This window comes from Megalobrama amblycephala, linkage group LG18 (genome assembly GCF_018812025.1).
Source record: "Megalobrama amblycephala isolate DHTTF-2021 linkage group LG18, ASM1881202v1, whole genome shotgun sequence".
In the NCBI taxonomy this organism is placed as follows: domain Eukaryota; kingdom Metazoa; phylum Chordata; class Actinopteri; order Cypriniformes; family Xenocyprididae; genus Megalobrama; species Megalobrama amblycephala.
The window spans coordinates 19,580,513-19,597,197 of record NC_063061.1 but is presented as its reverse complement, the minus strand read 5'-3'; the positions used below and the strand labels follow the sequence as shown (position 1 = coordinate 19,597,197).

Sequence of the window (16,685 nt, the reverse complement as noted above, 5' to 3'; positions counted from 1 at the left end):
ATTAAAAGAAGCAGCATTAACTTGGTTTGTCATCATCTTAAAACACTCTTCTCAACACAGCTTTTAAAATCTTAAACGTTCCCCGTACGGGCCACCATATGTAACGATCGGCCCTATCGGTCGATTTTACATTGATTAAAATTGGGGTCAGATTATACTGTGTGAGAGGTTTGGAGTGTTTAAAAAGATGAGACAGACAACAGAAATGGAAGGTGTATTTACAATATTCACATGGAACTTAAAACAACACAATAAAACTAGAAAAACTTAGGCCGTTTAAAAGCAGGGAGTCTATTTACACCATACCCTAAAACAGTCCTTAAGAGTCCTAGTAACGTGCTGAAAGTCCCAATGTGAAAGTGTCCACCGGTGTATATACAAAGTCCACAGAAAGTGATGATCCAATGAAGAAAGTGATCTGGTTTGCTGGAGAGGTGAGTCCGTAAAATGTAACTCCACGGTCCAGCTACACGTGATCACGTTTGTAATGAGGGCTATTGTTTGCCATGCTGCCTCCTTTATGCTGGTCTATTTCCTGGTTCCTGGCAGACCCATACACATTTAAAGACATACACACATTAAAATAAGAGGAATAAAATGGACTAAAACACATGTAAACCAATTAAAACTCTATTATACATAAAATCATTGTAATAAATAGAGCGGTAAAACATGTATTTTATGGGACAGCGTCACAATGTATACAATTTTCAAACTGAAACTGAAACTGAAACGTAGGTTCGCTCCAAACAGAAATTAAAGCTAATGTTTCCTCCCTAGTCCAGTGTCGCGTCACTTTCTTTATCGCCGCCATTTTGCCATTGATCGGTCATATGACCATACGCAATCCACACATTCTGAACACGTGATCTTCTGAAATGCCCACATGTAAAACACAGACACTCCTACCTCGGTAATAAACACGGAGATGTTAGTCCCGTCCGAATCCGTACATAAAATCACAGACGTAGGTTGATAAGAATTGTTACTCAAACGTTGTTTGGAAAACTAGTCCCGTCCGAATAGGGCTAAAGTGAATGTGTGTCTCCCTCTGAAATTAAACGAGGACAGGGAGAAGGACAGGATATATATATATATATATATGCAGTGACAAACAACACCAAATACCACTTTGACACTGTTGTGTGCCAGCATACCTTTATAGCTACCGGGATGCCGGCACAAGTGACGTCATCACGCAACATCAATTGAGATTGGACTAGTTCAATACGTACTTCAGCCGCTGTCACGCTGGAGGTGTTCCCCAAAGTGTTGTTCTGATGCAGAACAAATTATTTCAAAATAGTTTCCCAACACTTCTTATCTGTTTGAAACAGAAATTAAAAAAAAAAAAAAAAAAATTAAAATCATCATTTCATTTCAAATGCTCAAGTCCTTACCATTTACTAATTTTTTTACCCTCATGTCACCCAAGATGTATACAACTTTCTTTCTTCAGATGAACATAAAATCAGGTTTTTACAAAAAAAAAAAAAAAAAATCTGCTAATGCAAGCTCATGGGTTCCTAAAAGTTGAAGCATCAAACAGTGCATACATCAATAACAACAGTAATTCATACGACCCTAGCCCGTCGTGCATTGACTACTGCAACTACCACTCCACTCGTGACAATAATAACAATGAGAAACAATCAAGACAGGAGAACAGAGATGCCAGTTCTCGCTTGAGTTTCACAGCGTGCTTACATCACACTTCACATTGCGCTTCACAACAGGTTTACGTGAAAAGTGAATTCAACACTCATGCACTGGTGACAGTTGATGAGTAAATTATGAGAACATTTCAGAGTGCACTGTATTTTCTTTTAATACATGATACAGAATAACAAAAGACATGGGATTCCTTCTTAAAAATTTATCAGTGGAAAGAATGAAAAAGAAGAAGAGGAACGAGGAGGAACAAGCCAAGCTACTTTCTATCAGGACTTTAGTATTTGAAATAAAAAGTAAAAAAAATAAATAAAAATAAGAAGAAGTGTTGTATATCTGTTTTAAATTAATCTGTTTTTCAAATAAAGGTTTCAGAGCCAATTATATCAGATTGTGTATGTATTTTTATTGTACTTACCCTGTAACTACATGAAACAAGAGGGTAACAAGCATCACTTTAATTTACAGCCTGCAATGTCACACTTTACCCTGTAACTACATGAAACAAGAGGGTAACAAGCACAGCTTTAATTTACAGTTAAATTTTTTTTTTTCTTAATTTGGATATGAAAGGTGGTCTAGCTGAAGCTAGATATTTTACCCCCCTCCCACCACCACCACCACCATGCCCCTCTGGAGCACCTGAACTTTTTTTCCCATTTCAAGCACTGATGTCCACCAAAGAAGATTCACAGTTGCGTGATTTTGATACAACTTGATGTGCATCTTCAGAATGTCTATGGTGAATCAGAGGTCTATGTGAATCAAAGTTTGAAAATTGCATTCAATGATCTAGTTAAATTCATGAAAAATAATTAATGCCAGAGCATTTAATTTGCTTAAATCTTCACAATGCTTCAATGAGTCAAAATTCTTTTTAATAACTTTATGCCAGGATTGTCAATATAGCTGATTTGTGCAAATTGTTATTTAGATTGGACCAACGGCCTAGGAGGAGTTCAGAAAATGTGTAGATGGAAATGAATATATACATATTATATGACTTGACTCAAGGTTTTAGGAGAATAAAGAATTTTGTTTTGAGCCATTACAGTGCCACCTAGTGTTGTACATATTTGTGACTAAGTAGCAGTGCACATGTGGGACCATGCTGTCAAGTTTGGAATCTTTACCATTTAAGTTATCTGATGTCCATACTCTTTTAAGATAGAAAAAAAGAAGAATTTAATCAGTACAAACAAAATAGAAAAATTCCTGCTCCTTCAGAGCTTGGATCCCTAAACATCTTTACAGCACATTACAGTACAAGCAAACCTGATCAGTAGTCCACCTATCACAACAAAAGAGAATTGTTTTGCACTCTTGGGGTATGACAACAAAACAGTTTTTGTGTGACACACATAAAATGGTCAAGTCAACTCCTCTGAAACACATGAAGGTTTTGCTATTGAATATCATGATCACCAAGTTACAGGGAGTGCAACAGCTGTGTGCCATTATATATTAAACTGAAGTGATAACTATTTATTTATCTGTCATCTATCATGGTAGGTATATATGCATGAGTGGGGTAAACAATTCAGGGTGGTTTTATATTTCATTATCAGCAATTATCAAATATTTCATACCTGCTGCTGTGGATAAAAGTTTATAAGAATTACTGGGATGAGCAAATATTGTTCTTTTTGTAAGATTACAATGTGAAGATCTACTGTCTCCATGGTCTACTTAGGCTTATACAATGCTTTTTGGAAAATGCAGCCCTGTACTGTAATGTATGTTTTGTTTTGGTCACAGATGGACAACCTGACATTCGGATACAGCATACTCCTAATGGAAGGACTACAAGTTACACATCTGTCCACTCATATTGCATTTATGCTTTTTTTGCTTGCTTACATATTTATTATAGTCTCTAACATTGGGATTTTGATTCAGATCTCAGTGGAAAAAAGGTTACATCAACCTATGCACATTCTTTTCTGCAATTTGCCACTGAATGATTTATTAGGGACAACTGTTCTTTTGCCACGCTTGATGAGTCAAATTTTAACAGACCCCTCTGAGCGCTACATCACATATGTGGAGTGCGCTATGCAAGCTTTTTTAGGACATGTATATGGGACGGCATCCCACACTATTCTAATGATTATGGCCTTTGACAGATATGTGGCCATTTGCAATCCATTACGATACCCAACTATAATGAGCAATAATATGATGGTTAAACTGTCGGCAGGAGCCTGGGGTGCTGCAGTAGCGCTGGTGGGAATTCTGATCGGCCTCAGTGTGCGTCTGTCTCACTGCAGATCTGTGATTCAAAATCTGTTTTGTGACAACGCTTCACTATTTAAACTGTCCTGTGAAAATACAATGATTAATAATGTATATGGATTAACTTTTACTGTGGTTTTACTAACGTCCTCATTGGGGAGTGTGGTATTTACATATCTCAGAATAGTGATGGTATGCTTCAAAAGCAAAAACAAAGCAACCAACAGCAAAGCAATAAAAACCTGCAGTGCTCACCTGGCTGTTTATATAATCATGATGGTTTCTGGATTCACCATAATTTTTCTTCATCGTTTCCCTGCATCCTCTGAAAGTAGACATTTACCTAGTATAATGTTCCATGTTATTCCACCAAGCTTGAATCCCATAATATATGGTTTGCAAGCAAAGGAAATCAGACAGAGACTGTTTAAACTTTTTTATAAAAGTAAAGTTAACTCAATGTGATTTTTGTTACATTACAAATATTTTGTTATATTATAATTTTTCTTTGACTGCTAATAATAAAGTTTAAATGATAAATATACATTGGTCTACAGTTGTTGTTCAATCCATTGGTTTAAACCATTAGTTGACTAATCACATTTATATTAATTTAATTTCTTAAATACTGGAGAGAATAAACCATAAAATTGAGCGTTTACGTAATAGGCTATATAGCACTCAAGCGCATGCATAAAGCTTGCCATAAAGAACCGGCAAAAGTAATGATTATGAATGTGACAAAAAACAGCAAGGAGACATTTTAATTGTTTATTAATAAACTAATGTTTTCTGAATTAGTGTCAGTTGCAAAGATGAAGTTGACATTGCTGACTCTCGTCATCTCTTATAGTGGACGTGCCCAGAGCAGTGGTTCCCAACCTTTTTTATGCCAAGGCCCCCCTCCTCTCACTGAGGACCCCTAGTGGGCAGCGGTCCATAGTTTGAAAACCACTGGCCTAGAGAATTCGCATTCCATTTGGATTACATAATCAGAGAGAAGCCTATTTCTTTTTCCTTATTTCTCTTTCTAAAGATATATTTCACATGTCTGTGAGGCAAGCAGCCTATACACTGAGTTTCTGTTAATTTAGCCTATAAGACGCGCTCCAGTTCACGTACAAGTGATCGCGCCGGCGCCACCATGTCATGATTATATTGTCTATTATATATTTGCTTTCTAGGTATTAAATCCTGGCAATTGGTTGATGAAACACTGATTAAAATTAAGATACAATTTTTTACATAATGAAATTCAGTTTAAAGAAGGACTTTCTACAAAACAAAACTGAATGAAGTGGTCAAAATCATGTCTGACTTATTCCATGTCTCCTGATTTTGCACATCTTATGATGTGTCCTATCTTGCTCATGCTGTTCACTTTTCATAATCAAATAGATTAAATTTAAAAATAACATTATAGGAGGCCTATTTTAACATAAATATGAAACTAAATACGTTTTCTTTAATGGCTACCAACACGTATAGTACAGTACAGAGAACTTTCATGTCGTGAGCAAGAATGTATCGTGAGTCGAGTCAGATCAAGCATAACTTATTTTTAGACTTATTTCTTATCCAGTTGTGGTCTGTGCAATAAATATTAAAAGCTCTAAACCATCTATTGTGTTTTATTGGTCCACTAGGCCTATAGTAGTAATAATATTTACAATAATATTGAATTTGATAGGTGTCTCTCACATTGTCCCACAGCAAAATTAAAATAGTGTAGATTAGTGTACAATGTTTTATAAATTTTTTTTTTTCTATTTAGTGTCAATTTCATTCATTTGACACCTTTTATATTGGTCAAATCCAAGTTATTTATTTATTTATTTATTTTTAAAGTAACACAATAGTTACTTTCCCTGGTAATTAGTTACTGTAACTTTAGATACTAATAACTGCCTGAATGATGTAACTAAGTTACTAACTCAATTACTATTTGTGAGAAGTAACTAGTAACTATAACTAATTACTTTTTTAAAGTAACATGCCCAACACTGCTAATAATAACACCTTACTTCAGGTCAGAGGTGAAGAAATCATAAATAAAATATGAAGCATGAAGGGGCATGTTTGAATTAGTAATTAAAGGCCAGGACACACCAACCCGATGTCAAAAAACGGGCAGCAACGAAAGCCAACAGTGTTGTTGCCTCACATCGGCTGCATCGGGGAAAAAATATGTGCTTGAAAACACCGAAAGAACTTCAGTTGACTGTCAACTAGCATGTGTGTTCTGCGCCTGAGTATAAAGGAGATAACTGTCTATTGAAGCAGATATATTTGTCTATATTAGTTATTCAAAAAGGGAAAGCAAAACTAAAACTGCATGTATACAAACTATAGACAAAGCAGCACTTGCTTACTGTTTTGAATATCAATCATGCTGATCACGTACTTTATTCCACTCCGCTCATGTTATTATGAAAATATTTGTGCATTTGAGTGTTCAGATAAGATGACGTAAAATTAGAACAACCTTCTGTTTGTGCCGTAATGACTTATTTGTTTGCTTTCATAACTTTTGCTTATATTCTCGTGAACTGATTCGTTTGTTATACTGAACAGCCAATCAGAGTTCTCTCTCTCTCCGACAGCCCGACACCGATTCAACATGTCAAATTTGCCGAAAAAAAGCAGACGAGGACCAACTTCAGCCAATGGTGCAGAACACACTGAGAAAACTTAGTCGGCCAACGCATGAAAACTGCCCACCCTGGGCCGACCGTGGGCTTGGTGTGTTCCGGGCTTAAGGAAAAAAAGAAAACATTCAGCAAATCACACAAAATGTCTCAGGTTACGCATGTAACCATGGTTCCCTGAGAATAGGGCATGAGATGCTGCGTCCCCTAGGGGTCGCTATGGGGGATGCCTCTGGCATGCCAGGTGTCTGGAGCGTGAGTATAAACACAACAATAATCTTGACATTGGCATACGGCAGCCTATGACTCCATCACTGGTGCGACCGTAAGTATAAAAGGGCATATGTGAATAAAGTCATCCATTTCTTGTCTGCAGGAGACCGGAGCAGGAATGCCTGAACCATGGCAAAGGAACGCAGCGTCTTGTTCCCTATTCTTAGGGAACCATGGTTACATACGTAACCTGAGACATTCCATTTCAAAAGGGAGCTTGTGCTGCGTCCATGGGGAATGGAATACCCATGCTGTCATGCTGTAGGGATGAGTGTCTTATTGGCTGAGATACTCAAAGAGTCTTCATCCATAAGGCACACCAGCGACAAATCATAGGTCAGAGCTTCTCAAGAATGGAGGCCTCAAAAGGATGAATCTAAAGAGAGGAAGCCTAACTTCATACTTAGGCCAGCTTCCAAGAGGCTCACTGACAGCGTAAATTGCTCAATTTCCTTAAAAGCATCCCAGGAGAGTGGAGGCTTCAACAAGAGGCTTGGCAACACTCTAACCCAAGGGAAGTGACGGGTTGAGTCAGCTGTCCCACAAAGCTCCTTAGTGTGGAGGCCTATAGAATGCTTCTCAGATTGAGAGGAGGCCTATCAACACAAGTGCCCAAGGAGGCTCCAAGAGAGCCTAACTACTAAGCATACTATCCCACCGCCTAGCCGAGCTCTAGGAGCGGAGGCCTAGAAAACAACTCTCTGAATCGAGAGGAGGCCTAACAACATCCCACACACCAAATATCTGCAAGGAGGCTCAAAGAGAGCCTACAACCCGCAAATGTTATCCCGGCAGAGCTCTAGAGAGTGAAGGCCTCAAGAAAGATTACTCTCTAAAAGGAGAGGAGGCCTGACAACGCTCACATTAGCCAAGGAGGCTCACAGAGAGCCTGACGACTCAGCATAACAACTCTCCTATCGAAAAGAGGCCTAACGACATTCCACATTAGGGTATCTTGTGAGGAGGCTCACAGAAAGCCATTGACTCATAATTGGACATCTTGCTTGCCTTCAACTCAAAACTGCTATCTTAGCAGATCTCTTAGAAAGCAGAGGCCTCAATAAAGAAAACTCTCAAATGAGAGGAGGCCTGACGACGCTCATAATAACCAACTAGGCTAAAGAGAGAGCCTGACGACTTAGCAAATGATAGCCAAGCTCTATGAGAGGAGTCTTAACAACGCTCTACATATATGAAATCTTGCAAGGAGGCTCACAGAGAGCCTACAACTCACAGCTGCTATAATGGCAGAGCTCAAGTAAGTGGAGGCCTCAATAAAGATAACTCTCTGAGCGAGAGGAGGCCTGACAACGCTCAAATTTAAGCAAATAAAAGCTGAGCTCCAGGATCGGAGGCCTCAGCATAATGACTCTCTTATCGAGAGGAGGCCTAACAACGTTCCACACTCAGAACATCTTGCAAGGAGGCTCACAGGGAGCCTACAACTCACAGCTGTTATCAGGGTGGAGCTCAAGAGAGCGAATGCCTCAATAAAGATAACTCTCTCAGTGAGAGGAGGTCTGACGATGCTCAAATTTAACTGTCTGAGGTCTGAAAACGCGCCGGCGCGTTTTGCAGGTTTTTTTTTTCACATTGCAGCAAAACAGACTTAAAATACTCCGTCATTTTTTGTCATAGAGACATAAGTAATATATCAATTGAAACTATAGAATATCTTCTTTTATTTGTATACACTCAGAGTAAAAACAAAATGTTGTGCTTTTTGTAAAATAAAGAAAATAACATGATGCGTGATTTCTCCTCTCCCTCTGAACGAAGTCCAATCTGATAGTTCTCCGAAAATGAACTGTAACTTAGTGAATACTAATCACAGAAAAATTACACTTATGTCTAAAAAAAACGTTAAGATGTCAGGTTTTAAATCATGTAAGTCAAATCAAAAACAAACCTTCTGTGTTTATGTAATCTGTATGAAAAGAGAGCCATGTCAGAAGTCCTTGATTCAGCTCATTATCCGCTAATGCGGCCAAGCCCACAGAGCCAGCGCTATTCAGACGCAAATTCAGAGGCAATACATGCATTCATCGTCTCAATTGTGTATTTATTGTCTTGAAAAGTGTTTATCTGGATGTAAAAGTCATGGTTAGCGAGCTCTAGAAGACATGCAGTTAGTTCCTGTTTTCTTTTCTTCTATAGATGAATTTTAGATGGGTTTTTGTTTCTTTAGCGCCCTCCGGCTGCAGTATGAATTGAAACTCCATTCATGGAATAGCCTCTTCTTCTTTTAGATGAATTTGTGGACTAAAAATGCACAGAGAGCGCCCTCCGACTTCAAGTATGAATTGAAAACACCAGCGCTCATAGTAATGACAATGAATATTAAATAAATATAACTCCTCTGTATGGAAAATTGACATAAGCATATGAGAATCCAATATTTCTCCAAATGTGCATGCTTTTAAACTAAAAGCCTATATTCAGACTCTTTGCATCACAGAAATACATTATATTTTAAAGTATAATATAAAACCATTACTTTATATTGTAATAATATTTTTCTGTATGTTTCATATATCATGATGAGCTTGAGACATCACAGAAGGTTTTTTTCACAGCCTACCTGACTGAAATGCCTCATTAATATGCAAGTCATTTCAGCTCATTACTATGCAATTCTTTTGTCTTCTCAGGTGAGAATGGCCCATTATTCAGTGGTGATTCACGCCTCCACACATACTGTGTTTCTTGGCAAAAAGTGTCTTACAAAAACTAAATCAATATTTTGTTTTATATGAAGGAGTAGGCAGCATAATTTTTACATAATTTTGAAGCAAAAACTCTAGTCTACAACCTCCAATACCCTAAAGTATTGTAAACACAGATTTACTATACTTTTTTGGCCTTATTTCAGTGACTTAAGTTTTTTGTTTTTTCAATAACCACGCATAAATGTTATTCCTTCAAAAACACAAACATGTACATACATGTTCCTCACATATTATTGTAGTCTAGTTTGTGCTGAATACAGTGTAATGACACTTTTTCCATTAATATGTTTATGAACAACTGAAAAAAGCACAAATGTCAGGGCATGTCAAAACTTCTCCAGGCCCCAAATCAGCCTCAGACTCCAGAGGGTTAACCAAGGAGGCTCACAAAGAGCCTGACAAGGGCTATAAAAGCTTAACAACTCAGCATCACCAGCAGGTGGAGCTCTGCAGATGGAGGCCTTAAAACATTGGGCTAACAACTTCAAAAAACACAGACAACTAGTAACTTAAAAATACAAGTAAAGATAACACTTTCTGAATGAAGCTCAAGTGGAAGAAACCCTGTTAAAACAAAATAGTCACAAAGGAGGCTCACAGAGAGCCTACTACTCAGTAAACTATCTGGCATCAAACAGAATTTTAACATAATTTGCATGAGTGTGATGGATGCGGGCAGAATAAGGCTTTCCCCAAGATCTCCACACCTCAGTGTGAAGATCTGGGAGAAATAGAAGGCTTGTACGAGCTGGATGGTTATGTCCAGACAGAAAACGTTTATCGAGGCGGCTACCAGAGGAACTTGTGCTTCTCGTGTTTCCATGGCAGATCTAATCTCTCCATGGCATGGGACATAACATCTAGTAACTCATCATATGCAGGGCAAGCAGACTGAGAGCACTCAGAAGCATCATCAATCTCATCAGCCACATCTTGCACATCATGGCTTGAAGCAAGGAGCGGATCAGATGATGTAAGAGGTAACACATCATCATCCAGCAGCTTGCCCTTTTCAGCCGCAGATAAATAAGAAATAATCATACTGTGGCAGGGGGAGCGTGGTTCAGCAAGGTCTACAACTGGAGAGAGTGTCGGGAGACGCGTGGTAAGCGAGCGGGTTAAATGTAAATCACAAACACCTGTTTCTCATTCCAGTAATTGGCGCAGAGACAGGATAAAATGCCAGGAGAAGCAGGAGTGTGTGAGAGAGAGAAGGACTGCTGACTGAGACGCTGAGCACAACAACAGCACTGGAGTGAAGCCCTATTGTGGATTGTTTATACCGACGTTGGAGTGAAGCCCTGTTGTGGATTGTTTATTTTTGTTGTTGTGCGTTGCACAGACTTTTGTTGGACATTTTTATACACTGAATAAAGCTCAGTCAGCAGTCAAAAGCCGACCCTTGTCCTCTTCCTTCCCTATGAACTCTGAATATTACTACACATACCTCTCTCTAATTCATCCACGAGCTCAACTTGCGAGCTGGCATTCCAGGGAGCAGTTTACAACAGGGACCCTCTCTAACTGCTGGTCCCGAGGAGAGGACTTCTCATTTGTGACACATTGACTCTAACCACCAAACTCATTCCTGAGGTTTAGGCAAGAACTGCCATAAAAATTCCTTGAGGACCCCCTGGATGGAGCAGCAGTGACTGAAATAAAGAGAGACCACAGAGATCTATCTAAATCCATTCATACCTATGTTTGCAGGCCTTAATTTGATCTAAACTGCATCACATCCACTCCATCTCCATGCAAAGCACAATGTATGTTAATGGTTACTGACTGTTAAAACAACAGGCCATGGGACAGACCTGTTAACAGATAAACAAATGCATGGACGATGATTTAACCATTTCATACCGTGTTTGGTGTCTATCTGTTCCCTACAATGCCTTTAATAATTTGAAAGAGGTTTGGTAAAGAAATAATGCATGGGTAAAATGTTAAAGACACTATTTTAACACTGTACTTTATGCTATGCAAATGAGTTCCACACTAGGGTGGGCAACACCGGGGCTACTTCAGATAACAGTGGCCAGTCACATTCCAGGATCAGAAAGGCGCCACATTTCAATCTCCTCCTCATCATAAAGGGATAAATATGTCCCCCGGGTAGACACACCCTTGTTCTGCATTTCCAGCTCAACGGGGAAGGAGACATTAACAGACACTCCATGTCCTGAGTTTCTGACCTGACAAGGAAAGAGACTACAAGATGGTTAAGGTGAAGCTTTCGCAAGCAAAACCTTTTACATTGTTTCCAGCTGCACTCTAGCTGCAAAAAGGGCCCCAGCATTGAGGGACTTCATCTGACCCTTACGGCTCCTACAGCAGCGCAGCCCAGTCCGCAAAGGACCTCTGCATCGGCAGACATTGCCTGTACCACACGGCTCCTCAGCGACACAGCCAACCTGCAAAGGAACCTATGAAGATTCATCTGACCCAGCTGCCCAGTCCATCCTAAAAGAACCTCTTGGCGCAACCAAAGTTCAGCATCCTCCAGCCCAGCGTGGCACAACTACTGGACAACTCCGCACCCTCCCACTGCACGCAGGCTGCATCCTCAGTAGAAGACGTCTCTGCTACCGGACTGATCACCCAACTGTGTGGAACGTATATATAAAATTACCAAACCTCTTTTCTAGAGACCTTGGCATTAGTTTATACATGCAGTATATGTTTCTCTAACCTGTTTAGATAACAGTTACTTGAGGTCAGCTTGTTACGAATAATAGGGATATTATTTGTTGAATGATAAATAAGCAATTATTTGTCACCATTTTACCAGAGCCATTAGGTGTCTTTATGGTTGGGAACCGAGAACCGGTTCTCATCTGGAACCGGTAGTGTTTTTTGAAAAGAACCGGAACCGTGCAAGATTTCTAAGTTTCGGTTCCGAAAACGGTTCTGGTGTGATGGGTGGTCGAAGTGCGGGGAGCGTATCCTTTCATAGAGACGTCTCACATCATGAATATTATCAATGAATGCACTGAAAAGCCCTCGCGCGGCACTACTCATATACGCAAGATTTCGAGAGAAAGAGACGTGCCCAAACCTGCACGATTAATCTTTAAAAGATCGCATTCTCGATTTCATCACCCACATGATCGCCCCTGTATATTAAACCTTTGACAAAAGTAAAATCGCGACATTCAAACCTGCGTTCGCGCTGCCGTTGATCTGAAGAGAGTTGTAATGTGTATATAAACAGCTTCACAAACAGTCTTTTCAAACGCACAGTATCATTATTTCTGTGTGACAAATAGGCCTATTCCAATTATAACAGAAGTATACAAAAGTTTATTATTCAGATAGAAACGCTGATGTTTATGTGTAATAAATTACCTTCTGTTCTGAAAGTGACGACTGTATTGATTGCATTGTTACGCCACTAGGTGGCAACAAATTTACTGTTAAAAATGTGTCTATCAATGAATCATTCTGTCAGAAACAAGTCTTTATGAATCCAACTTACAAAAATATTCTGTTTCACCTGTCTGAATCTTACATGTGTGTTCAAGCATCTTATCTAATTTGTGGTAACACTTCATAAGGTTCATTTATGAACTAACCATCAGTAATACCTTTGTTACTGTATTTTTTAATCTCTGTTAATGTTAATAAAAATACAGCCGTTCAGAGTTTGTTCATGTTACTTCACAGTGCATTAACTAATGTTAACAAATACAACTCTTGATTTTAATAATGTAAATGTTGAAATTAACATTAACAAAGATTATAAATGCTGTAGAAATGCAGTTCATTATTAGTTCATGTTAACTAATGTTAACTAATGAACCTTATTGTAAAGTGTTAGCGAATTTGTTGAGATTAACAGTTTGTTAAATTAATTTTACACAAAAAGGACTGTTTGAGTCGAGTATTGTGCATTTTTCCCTTACTACTATTTTTTAATAGTTGTTTAATTATTTTAATGGAACCGGAACCGGAACCGGAATTGTTAGGCAGAACCGGAATCGGAACCGGAACCGGAACCGGAACCGGAACAGGAAAATTTCTCACGATTCCCAACCCTAGGTGTCTTCCATAAGAAGCATTCCCATACGATTCTCTTCCATCCTACATTCAGTTCAAGAGCATTGCATTTATCCATTCACTTCATTTATTTGTTTCTTTGATTTAATGCAGTATTCTCCTTTGATTATTATTTTACTATCTTTTAGAAGTGCATATTCATTATTTCATTATTAATCGTTGTGGTATTTACTCTTGCATGTCTATTGTTAATACATTTCATTGATTTTATTATAACTGTGTCTTCCTTGTGTTAATGACCAAAGACTCTAATAGTTGGCGAGACTCTCACAATCCTTCAGATAAATCAGTTGACCAACTCCCTCTAGTTTATATTAATTCTGAATTATTGAACAGCTCTTTTGGAGTGTTCTTAAATTGTGAAGATAGTATTCTTAACTGGTGCCCCGTATTACAAAAGGGGGAAGGGTCATCTGATACACTCATAACCACACCTTAAGTGACACGTGATCAAAAATCACTACGTCACCGGTGAATGGAATAAAAATCACTACAAATAGATAGAACTAGAAGTAAGGAGATGGGGTGGAGGAGGGATGCTGATAAACTCTCAGATGAACAGAGGTAGGTCTGCTGTATTTATACATCTTGTTATTGGTTGATTTGATTAACTGAATGCTCTCCACCTGTACTAATTAGGTTAATTATCTAAACCTGCTCCTCCCGAATCTTGTTAATAAAACATCATTTTATGAGTTCACATGTACATATAATTCAATAGAATAAAAGTTATGCGTATTTGGCGTGCTAACCTGGGAGTTTGGAATATTGGCCTGAACCTAGAGTACTCCCCCAAAAAGCAGAAAGAGCAAAGGACAGCCGCCAGACTAAAGACCCCCAAAAGATGCAGAGAATTGGCGGGCTGGCGTGTTAAGAAGAAGCCTGGTCGCTTGACCAGGAGCACCCGTGTTGCCCGTGTAGTGGGAGCAGCTCACTGCGCTGGGCGGATGGGCCCTACTGGCCGGCAAACAAGGACAGAGCAGCTGAATTTGGAACGATTGATCGGGAGAGCTCTTGCGGCATCTGGTGGGAGACCAATGCTCCAGGAGTCTAATGTTTGCGGCATTGAAAGGGTAAGCCATGCCGGACAAGGAAAGATAAGCGCTATCCGGGAGGCTCTCGTGGCGTCCGACGAGAGACCAATGCTCTAGGAGACCAATGCTCAGGGAGACCAATGCTCTGGGAGACCAGTGCTCGGGGAGACCAATGCTCGGGGAGACCAATGCTCAGGGAGACCAATGCTCAGGGAGACTAATGCTCAGGGAGACCAATGCTCTGGGAGACCAGTGCTCTGGGAGACCAATGCTCAGGGAGACCAATGCTCGGGGAGACCAATGCTCTGGGAGACCAATGCTCAGGGAGACAAGTGCTCTGGGAGAATGATGCTCAAGGAGACCGATGCTCAAGGAGACCGATGCTCAAGGAGACCGATGCTCAAGGAGACCGATGCTCAAGGAGACCGATGCTCAAGGAGACCAATACTCAAGGAGACCAATACTCAAGGAGACCAATACTCAAAGAGACCAATGCTCTAGAAGGCTGATGCTCATGGCATCGGATGTGTAAGCCTTGCTGGATGGAGAAAGAAAGACATGAATGCCCAATAAGGAGGGTGGTTGCTGCGTCCGCTGGGAGATCAATACTCGTTGGACAGGGAAGGAGAAAATGTAGATGCATGACTGGCAGGCTCTTGCAATATCTGGATGGGTAAGCCTTGCTGGATGGGTAAAGAAATGTATTTATTTTTTAAACCAATGAGGGTTCGGTGGGCTTTTTTTTAATGTGAAATCGGTTGATCCTGATTGTATCTTTGGAAGGCGTTTGAGGACTATCTTCGAGAGCTTGGTTCTGCTGCTGGGAGATACCTTTTTGGGCTGCCGAGGTTGCTGCCCTGATGCGGAAGGAGTGACTGGAGAAATTTTGTACTGAGATGCCGGACTGTTGGAGAATAGATTTGAGGTGTTTTTGGAACCAAAAGCATGTTTGTTGGAGTTGTCTATGAATAAGGGTTCAAAAAGGGATTTAGGGATTTAGCCTGGGAGCTTCTCAATTGAAGATATGCCAGAACAGATTGGTATGGTTGGATTGGTAACGAGGTTGAAAATATAGGCAAGGCAAAGTGTATAGCACATTTCATACACAATGGTAATTCAAAGTGCTTTACATAAAGAAGAATAATAAAAAATAGAACATAAGGAATAGAAATAACAGTAAAAACAGGGAGTTTTTGTTGTTGTTGTTGTTGTTGTTGTCCATCAGAGTGGATATAAGCAGGATCCTAAATGGATCTTCCTCACACGACAGGACTGCTACCTGTTAAGGCACTTCAAACTGATAAACAAAGTTTCAATCTCTCCTTTTGCCAAGACACCTCAAACTGCACCACACAGCCGTAATCCCCCTTCCGGAGATATCTTATCTATGCAACACAGTTCAAATTTCCCCTTTGGAAATTTCCCCCTTTGGAAAGTGTCCTGACTGTAATCCAGAGATATCTTAACCATGCACCACGGCTCAAATTTTCCCATGGTTTTTCCCCCAAATTTTAACCTAATCACAAATGCTTTCTTCCTAATTCTCCCAGCTCCTTCAAACAGACAGCAATATTTAAAATGAATTTAAAGTCAGAAGATAGTCAGATGATACATAAAAGATATAAAATACATTAAAAATGAAATAAAAACAGGAAAAGGAATTAAAAGAATAAAAAGATAATATGTATAAAATAAAATGCAAACAGTTTGGACATAGCACAGTGCTCAATCAGCAAATGCATAGATAAAAAGATATGTTTTGAGTCTGGATTTGAATGTGGCTACTGTTGGAGCACATCTGATCTCTTCTGGAAGCTGGTTCCAGTTGCGGCTGGCGTAACAGCTAAAAGCAGACTCTCCTTGCTTTGAGTGAACCCTTGGTATTTCTAAATGACTTGATCCTGATGATCTGAGTGATCGGTTTATATTCTATGAGCATATCTGCAATGTATTGAGGTCCTAGGCCATTGAGTGATTTATAAACAAGTAACAGTACTTTAAAATCAATTATAAATGCAACTGGAATTCAGTGCAAG

General features: G+C 39.4%; 1 protein-coding gene across 1 annotated transcript; it reads left to right on the top strand.

Moving 5' to 3' along the window:
* Positions 1-2,999: 2,999 nt before the first annotated feature.
* On the top strand, positions 3,000-4,596 carry LOC125252818 (olfactory receptor 52D1-like). The gene is made up of 2 exons (XM_048166403.1): positions 3,000-3,179; positions 3,430-4,596. The coding sequence occupies exons 1-2, from the start codon at positions 3,177-3,179 to the stop codon at positions 4,369-4,371; spliced, it is 945 nt and encodes a 314-aa protein (XP_048022360.1). The 5' UTR covers positions 3,000-3,176; the 3' UTR covers positions 4,372-4,596.
* The last annotated feature ends 12,089 nt before the right edge of the window (positions 4,597-16,685 follow it).